Consider the following 9,436-nt stretch of genomic DNA (forward strand, 5'->3'; position numbering starts at 1 on the left):
AGAGCGAAGAAGTTAACAATGACATTCACAGTCCAGGCTAACCTGACTCCAGAGTCTATGCTCTGACTGTTGTTCTCTAAGGGCTGTCCATCCCTAGAGCCATACTGACCCTCAGTAGGGGTTGTAGATGGTGGCATTTTGCATCTCTGGGCTGTGGGAAATCTGAACTCCTAGAATCTTGGGAGAAAATAGTCATTCATGTTGGTTACATTTAAATGCCATATCCTGCAGCAGGGGTCTGGGTGAAAATCTTTATGTATTGGGGGTCTCTGTGTGTCTGTGGTGGGGGGGTCTTGTGTGTAGATCTGGTTGTGTTTGTCTGGGTAGGTCTGGTAGGTGTGTGTGTGTGGAAGAAGAAGATTCTCTTAAACTGTTTCATGACATTTTCCTTCCCTGGTCAGTTTGCTTGCACCATTGCGGGCCCTGGGAACTGACCCTTTGCCCTCACTTTCTTGACTTTCCCCTTAGGTTCAAGGGAAGTCACCTGCAAGCCGAGCTGTGAATCAATATCGAGACTCCTGGCCTCCCAACTCCAGTGAGTGCATTTCAGCTCTATCACTCCAAAAACTGGCTTCACGGCTCACAGATTTCCTGGACAGAGTCCACTGCCCAGTGTCCCTCCTGGGAAGCAGAACAGGCTGGCCTCTCACTCCATTGCTCATTGCTGTAGCACTTCTCCTGGCCCATTTGCTTCATAGAAAAGCTTCAGTGCAAGGGATTGTGGGCAGGCAGAATAGGAGCTTGATCCTGACTGGAATCCCTGGGCACTACCACAATATAAATAATAGTAATTACTCCTTGGATTCAGGGGGAAATGCCATGTTCTCTCCTCAAGGATTATTGTTGGCTGCACTAGGTGCTTGCACCACCTAGTGGCCATGAGTATCATCCTTAGGCCGGGGTTTAATATGTACACTGTAGCACAGGATTTTCCCTCACTGCATTTGCCTGACTTGAGAGCAGCAATATTTTCCTCTCCATCATGGGAACTGCTTTTCTGGAGTTGGTTGTAAATATAACCTGAAAAATCCATTGGTTTGTAAAGACTAAATTCTCAAAGTGGCCGTGAGGAGTCAGCCTGTTGGTGTTAGGGATGAATAGAGAGCCCCACCTTTTAACTACAGTGCAGTGCTCAGCACCAGGAGTATTTTAAGGCAGTGTTAGCAAAGGAATTAAGGACACTTAGTATCTGAAGGAAGAGCTTGATGTGGGTTCTGCTGAGAAGTCACCTGGGTTGCCTTTTCTCTTTTCTCTAAAGCTGCAATTCGTGCTGCAGCCTCCATGTCATCAGCCTGATGCATGCAAAACATGCCTCACCAGCCACCTCCCAAAGCCCCTGCGGGCACCTTCCCCTCAACTTTCGCAGTCAGTTTATTCAGGCTCTAGCGGACCACAAACCCAGAACTGCTTGGGTGTAAAGAGCTCAAAGTGGCTCTAGATGATTTTAGATTAATTAGGCCACGAAGCCCTTATGATTGATGTCCAGATCTGCAGTTCGCTTTCTTTGGGTACATGCTGTGAGAGGGTCTCACTGCGTAAACCTTCCCCTGCCTAGGCCTTTGGCATAGACACACCTGTATTGCAGGAATGCGGAGGCTAATGGTGCAGTCAGAAAGAGAGATGCACATATTAACAAAAAGAAACCCACCACGTGCACAGACACATCCCTAGTCTATGTAATATGGGCAGAAGAGCAACTGGGTCTGTTGCACCTTTCTGAGTTAGTAGGGCTGAGCTGACACATGAGCTCTTGTCTTGTAGGTGTCAATCAATTATTACTCCCCCTTTTCTGTCAGTGAAGACAAGCAGAATGATAATCACTTATACTGTATTCCTCCCTCACCCTTGAGCTGCTAGAAGGGGTGTCATTCATGGGATGATTCTCCTAGAATGGGCTGGAATTCTCCAGTTACTACAAAGATAGCAGGCAAAGTATCTGTAATATAGTCAAAAAGAAAAGGAGTACTTGTGGCACCTTAGAGATTAACACATTTATTAAAATTAGTCTCTAAGGTGCCACAAGTACTCCTTTTCTTTTTGCGAATACAGACTAACACGGCTGCTACTCTGAAATCTGTAGTATAGTCAGTGTGCTATATGCATTGTGTGCATTGGGCTGTGTGTCATCATCCCCTCGGGCAGCGCTAGGGTGGCCCTTCAGGCTAACATTGTAATACTCACCTTGCAGTGCAATGTCTTCCTGTAAGGGGGCGATATCCTGCCCTTGTGTGGGGATGGACTCAATCATCTAATAGGTCTTTCCCATCGCTGGGTCTCTGCACCTATGCTGAAATGATGCTGAGAATGCCTCTAGGGGAATGGGTGGGGGGAAAGAAAACTGTGCTCTCCCTTGGCTGCAGTGACAGTGCTTTGTGTTTCTCTCTTTGCAGAATTGCCTCATTCTCACAGCACACCCACTATGAGCAGCACTGCCTGCACCAAAGTGCTCTACTTCACTGATCGCTCACTCACACCTTTCATGGTCAATATACCAAAGAGGTGAGATCTGGCTTTGCCACACTAATAGAGTTTGGTTCACTGAAAGCACTGATCTAATCCATGGTACTTCTACCCACCAAAACCTGCTCTCCATCCCTTAAATCCGGCTTTTGACTTATTTCATTGCAAAGAGGAAGTGTTGACAAGAAAGCAGACTCAGGATGTGTGTGTTTGTCACTTTAGGCCTGACCCTATTTCCCAGCGGATGCATATGTAGTTAGTTTATTTAAAGCCCCAAGACTGATCTCTGGTTTGTATGATAATTCATCTCTGGTTTTATGAGTAGACAGCAGCCAGACAGTTTTACTCTTACTCCAGCACAACACAAACCATTTAGTGCAAGACTCTCTATCTAAAATAGCAGCTATCGCGGTCAGTGCAAAAAAGAAACATGAAAGAGTTAATTTGGATTTGTTTTCAATAAATAACAGACATTATTCTATCTGTGATCAGATGTTTTGGTTTGGGATGTACCAGGTATTTTCCAGGCACTCTGGCTCGCCTCAGTGTGCTGCTGTCCATTGTGCCACATGGGATCCATGCTGGTGCTAGTGTTCAGTGTGCCATTTGACAAGCTTTATCCAAGCACTTGATCTCAATCCCGTGGCAGAATCTGCCAGCGAGGATAGCTCTTGACTCCTGTTTTGCAGGTTAGGTGAGGTGACTCTGAAGGACTTCAAGGCAGCTATCGATCGGGAAGGAACCCACCGGTACCATTTCAAGGCCCTGGATCCAGAATTTGGCACAGTCAAGGAGGAGGTATATTTGGCCTCTTTAGTAGCAGCTCTCTCATAATCTAAGTTTGTGTATGGTGTCACAGCATCAGCAACAGCCTGGACATTTCTGCCACATTCACTTTCCATGTGAGCAAAATCTCTAACTTGCTAAAGCTACAGTTTAAGGGACAACAGCCCCCAAGTAAGGAGCCAAAAAGGGACATCTTCAGTCCCACCCAGAGCACTGACTATAGTGTGATCACAAAGGCGCACAAGTGGTGGATGGTGATTTGCAGGTCCCTCCATCACTGTGCCAGCTGCTCCCAGGGACATTTCCTATGAGAGCGGCATTCGGAAGATGCAGATTTCAAGTCATACCTCTAAAACAGGGGTGGGGAACCTTTTTTCTATCAAGGGCCATTGACCCACAGAAAAAAACAGTTGCAGGCCACAACCAGCCCTGCAGGGAGGCGCAGAGGCTTGGGGCTTCCCCTAGGCTCTGGAGTGGGATCAGAAATGAGGGGTTAAGGGTGTAAGAGGGGGCTCCAGGCTGGGACAGGGGTTTGGGGTGCAGGAAGGGGCTCAGGGCTGGGGCAAGGGGTTAGGGTGGGGGTGCAGGGTCTGAGAGGGAATTAGGGTGTGGGAGGGGTTTCCAACCTGGGGCAGGGGGTTTCAGTGGGGGTGTGGGCTCTGGGAGGGGGTTAAGTTGCAGGGGGTGGGGTTCAAACTGCCGCAGGGGATTGGGGTGTGGGCTCTGGGAGGGAGTTTGGGTGCAGGAGGCGGATCAGGCCTGGGGGTTGGTGTGCCAGTGGAGGGTGTGGGCTCTGTGAGAGTTAGGGTATGGGAGGGGGCTCATGGCTTGGGGTGTGGCTAAGGGTCTGGGAGGGAGTTAGGGTGCGACAGGGATTGCCAGGTGCAGGCTCCGGCTGGGTGGCGGTTACCTGAGGTGGCTCCCAGTTGGCGCTGTAGCCGGGCTAAGGTAGATGTGATGTCAGAGGGGCAGGTCAGCAGGATTTGGGCCATTTCTACATCTAAACCAATGAAGAGTTTGCTCCATTTGGCCAATGGGTGTGAGCCAGGCTGGTAGAGATGGGCTTTCTCTAAAGTATACTAAATCCTTGGGGCCAGAGTCAGCTCTGGCATAAGCGGTGCAACTCTTGTTGAAGTCAATGAGCCTACTTATGCCAAAGCTGAATGTGGTTCTTGGTTTGTAATTTAACTATTTTTATACAGCAAAGAATCCTCTTCCTTCTCCCCACAGTAACCTAAATGATGCCCTTCCCCAAAAAAACTTTTGTTAAGTTACATCAGTGCCAGTTTCTCCAGAGATGGTCTAATATTCTGAGCACTAGACTGGGAGCCAGGAGTTCCCAAGCTTTATCTTGGCTCTGATACTGCCTCGGTGACCTTGGGCAAATCATGACCCTTCTCTGTATCTCAGTTTGCCTCTTGGAAAAATGGGGATAATAATTCTTGTTTTTGCTCTATGAGGGAGGAATAGACTGCTATATTGCTGTTTTTAAAGCATGTTGGGAACTTAACGTGTGTACGTGTGGGAACTAACGCTATGTAAGTGCCAGTTATTTTTATTGTTTGGTTTAATTACTCCATTTTTCATGCCATTCAGATGTAACAAAACATTATCCATTCTCTGGAAGTGACCTGATTCTCTCTCTGCCTTTTTATAGGTGTTCCATGATGATGACATCATTCCTGGTTGGGAGGGGAAAATTGTAGCCTGGGTGGAAGAGGATCACGGGGAAAATTAATCAGATTCTTGGGTCTTGTTATTGTGGGGACCCATAACTGGCTGCAATGCTCAGAGATAATGACCAAAAAGAGTGTGAGCTGGGACATGTCCAATTCAAACTGCCAAAAGAGAGGACTTCTCTGCAACCAACGGGTAAAACACTTTTTTGTGTGCGAGGATGCCTGGCATTTAACTTTCCATGGCCAAATGCAGACAGTGTTGTGAGACTGAAATTACAGGTTGGTGGGAAAGAATAATCTTGCTTTGTCCTGTCAACAAAACCCTGGAGGCCTTATTAATGTGTTTCTCCATTCTCCTGGTTCCTCCACCTCCTGAAATGCCTGCTGCTGCTGTTTGTAAACTGCACATTTCAACTCTGATTTGACACATTCAGTATTATATGAACTCACAGTGATCCCTGAAATTATAAGTTCTGCCCTCATGGACCAGAAGATGCTGCTAGATTCTAGTTTTTACCAGAAGATCTGACCAGCCAAAATCCAGGCCCAGAGTATTTGTGCTGAAGAGGCAGGAGCTCCCTCCAGTGAACTTTGCAAGCTCTTGATACAAGGAGCATCAGGAACATGACAGTGAAAGAAGCTTGTGGATTGTGCTAAGCACTATCAAAGCAAAGACCACCAGGTTGGCAACGTTGTCTTTCTTCCCAAATGCAGGCTTCCACTTCCTAGACTTGCTTCTGCTGTTTGCCCTCCAACTTGTAATCAGGTCTGAGCTCTGTTGCCCTGGGAAGTTGGAACTCTTTAGTAACCAGGTGCTTACTTAACTGCCAATGGATTTTTGTTTCGGAGAAGGGAGCAGGAACTTTCCTAGCTTTCCCGCAGGGGTGATGAGGTATTTTTGCTTCTCCTTTTGCCAGCCCTTTCCCTACAGCCATTACCATCCCTGCCCTTTCCATACATCCAGCAAGGCCAACAGAAGATCTAATCTACTCTCCCAGGAAACAAGCAGGATGTTTCTTCAGGGATGAAGTGACAGAGTCTGTTCTATTGGTGCATCTGTATTCCTTCTTCCAACTTTCTCTGTGCAGGCATCACCATGTACTTGATGTTCACTGACTGACAAGGCCATTAAGCAAATAACCAAACTGGTAGGATAGATATTGTGAGCAGCAGTACCCCAATTTCCAGCATTCTTTCATTTCTGGCACCTAATGGAGTAGAAAATGGTCAGTTGGGAGAGTATGTGCTATGAGATCCGTTAGGGTGTGTCTGCACTGCAATAAAACATCCATGGCTGGCTCATATCAGCTGACTCACGCTCATGGGGCTATACAGTTGTGGTGTAGACATTCAAGTTGGGCTGGAGCCGGACTTCAGGATCCTGCAAAGGGGGAGGGTCCCAGAACCCAGGCTCCAGCCTGAGCCCGAATGTCTATACTGCAATTTTATAGCCCTGCAGCCCGAGCTCAAGTCAGCGGATACAAGCCAACCATGTTTTTTTTCCTTGCAGTATAGACATACCTTAGGGTCCCAGGTTTTCTCACTGCAGTGCCAGGCCCTGCTGTCATACTCTCAAGCAGCCAGATTTCTGCAAAGCTGGCCACAGTCTGCAGCAGACAGGCACTGTTGACTGAAAAGGTCAAACATGAGTCGAGCTTCGGTCTGTTCATCTTTGGTACACATGCCCCATGATTGGACTGCCTGCTTATCTGAGTTGTGCGGGTGAGGCTGGGAGATGAAGAAAACTTGGTTTTATTATTTTATATTAACATGACTTTTTGTAAACTTGTTCCTGTTTTTTGGAATTATTTTGTACCAGTTTACATCATTGTCTGAGGTGTATATTTTTATACCAGTGCAAGTGCTTTCTGTGTATTTCCACAATACTGTGCTGTAGTTTACTCATTTTCTAGAGAATGTGAGTATGTTTTGTGCAGTCTCCTGTTAACACCATGCAAAGTGGGTCCCATGACTAGCTTTACTTTACTACAAAAGTACAACTAGTTCCTACTGTTTTTATATTTTGCCAGCTGTTTCTTGTATAGACAGGAATTACGTGTAGTTTGTCTTATCACTCCCTCTATGTGCAGGAAGAGCTCAAATGTCTTTCTGACCCCATTCCTGCACTGGTAGAACACATGGTGACTGTTAGGCTGTTATTGACCAGTACCATTTCATCGGCTGATTTGTAGACACTCTTTCTCTTCGCAAACAGCCATTGGAACATCAGCATTTGGGAAAGTTCTTTAATGGGAGAAGAGCAGTATTAGTCCTGAAAAGAAACAGAAGTTCTCTTCCTTCCTGGAAATCACTGGTTTCTCTGTTGCATGTGTTTTAGTGGTTAGCTATAAGACAGCATGGGGTTATCATACTAAAATGCATTTATATTTCAGTTATCTTGAATATCTTGAAAACTTTAATTCAAGTTTTACTAGTCCACTTAATTTCAGTCAGAGTTGTGCGCTTTAGGTAGGACTTGTCCATTTTATGGAAACAATTAAAACAGTAATTTTTCAAAGGCCTCCGTGTATCCATCTTGTATCCCTCTCTGCTTTTCAGAGATGAGCAGTGTTTACGAGTCATCTTTGGTGACTCAATGGCTGAGGTAATTGCTAATGCGATAGAACTTCTCACCTGTAGGTCATAGGTTTCAGTCCAGTCTCACTCAGTACTGACCCAGCAATGGCTGGTTGATGGCCTAGGTGGAATGAGTTGGGAATCTGTCCTGTTCCTAGTGGTTCCACATCCCCATAACCACTGTCACCATTGAAACGCCTGTTGCCAGTCTCAGCAGAGGGTCCAAGGACTGAATCAGCCCTGGAGCCACTTACTGTCTCATGTTCCCTTCAGGGCAGGGGTGAAGTACATTCGGAAGAGGAGGTATAGAGAAGGAAACTTGCACTGCCACTGCCCATGCATTCTGGGGATAAAGATTTCATTCTGTAGCACTATCAGCCAAGCACCTTTCATCAGTGCTAAAACCACATACAAACTAGAACAGAAACCTTGTTCCCTCTGTGACAGAACAGATAATTACTGTACTAAGTTCAAACCCTTGAAAAGTATTGGCAGCACTCTGCCTTTGGATACACACATCCACCTCCCACAGAAGTCACTGGGACTTGTGTGAGAGAGCCTGGGGACAGAACTATTAGTACTTCTAACATTACAATTGAAGGCCATGGCCATGCCTTGTTTCTCCCCCGGGATTGCTCCCCTAGGCTCTAACACATGCATAACTCAGGTTCAGCTTTGTTCCTGCAATGACATGGCAGTTTTCTCTTGACTTCCTGTCATCGTATGAATGAGAAGAAAGGAGTATGAGTTAGGTCAGGGAAAGTTATTCACAAAATAAAGGGGAACAAGACAATCCTGGAAAAGAGTAGGTACACACAGGGCCAGATTCTCCTCTCACTTATACCAGTTTTACTCTAGGATAACACCATTGGCTTAAATGGATTTACTCCTGATTTAGAGCAAGGCATATGGGATCAGAATCCAGCCTTGGACTTGGTTTAAATGTTTTCCTTTGATTCTATATATATGTTTATTTCTGCCTTACTTTCTTCAAAGCTACTTTTTGGTTTCCTTATAATTGTAACTTGATTATTTAACACACACACTATATGTAAAGTTATATTTTCCTAGAAACTCTAAAGTTTGCATTCATCACTTTTTAAAAGGTCAGTTACTCTCAAAATCCAGGTCCTCCAACAGAGTGAGAATTGAGGTTTATCTGTACATCTAAGAGCTGTATATATCTGACTGGATGTACTTTGGGTTTGTGGACCAAGAAAAAATCATCTCAATAAACTGTAGTTTGCAAATGGAGTCTGATCAATCTGTTTGGGTGGAGAGGGAGGTTCCTTTGAACTGAAGCTTTTAAATGTTGACAAGCATACAATGCTCATGTGTATGGGTGTGTTGGCTAGGTAGTAGGAACAGAATATACAGCAGAGAAGACAATCTTGCAGTGGAACTGAGTTAAGGGTCTGTTCCATCTGACTTCCAAAATCTTCAAAGACAGCAGGAAAGCTCAGAGACTGAACCTCACTTTGAAGAGAAGATTTGGATCCATGCACATTAAACAGCAAACAGCTCTGGGCTGCTCAATTGCTTGCAAAATTTGTTTTTATTTTTAAATACAAGTGAGTTTTTGAGATATTTTAAAACCACAACTAACCCCTGACCCAGACCATATTGCTCATATAATTTAAAATGAAATGCAATAGCTTTGGGGCTCAGTTAACTCAGAGATTTGTGAGCAAATATCACTGCAGCCACAGATTCTCATGTTTATGCATGCAGGTGCAGTGGATGTGTTTGCTGATGGCACAGTAGAGGCAAGTCCTGTATGCTGAAAACAGCTCTTGCTAAATAATTTTAAAACCCTGAAGCAGTAATGATAAGGACAATCATACTTTGCATATATACAGTACCTGCCAACCAAGGATTTCAAAGCACTTTATAGATGTTAATGAAGCCTCTCAGTCCCCATGGGGAAATGTCAG

At 45.3% G+C, this 9,436-nt stretch overlaps 1 protein-coding gene across 5 annotated transcripts in view; it reads left to right on the forward strand.

Moving 5' to 3' along the window:
* Positions 1-8,756, forward strand: part of DIXDC1 (DIX domain containing 1) — a 70,735-nt gene extending 61,979 nt beyond the window's left edge. For all 5 annotated transcript variants that reach the window (XM_043500972.1, XM_038380963.2, XM_038380962.2 and 2 more), the window contains 4 exons: positions 469-535; positions 2,391-2,499; positions 3,150-3,258; positions 4,904-8,756. In XM_043500972.1, coding sequence (XP_043356907.1) covers positions 469-535; positions 2,391-2,499; positions 3,150-3,258; positions 4,904-4,984 — 366 coding nt within the window. In that variant the 3' untranslated portion in view covers positions 4,985-8,756. The remainder of the gene's footprint in view (positions 1-468; positions 536-2,390; positions 2,500-3,149; positions 3,259-4,903) is intronic.
* Positions 8,757-9,436: the final 680 nt, after the last annotated feature.

Source organism: Dermochelys coriacea, chromosome 22 (assembly GCF_009764565.3).
Source record: "Dermochelys coriacea isolate rDerCor1 chromosome 22, rDerCor1.pri.v4, whole genome shotgun sequence".
In the NCBI taxonomy this organism is placed as follows: domain Eukaryota; kingdom Metazoa; phylum Chordata; order Testudines; family Dermochelyidae; genus Dermochelys; species Dermochelys coriacea.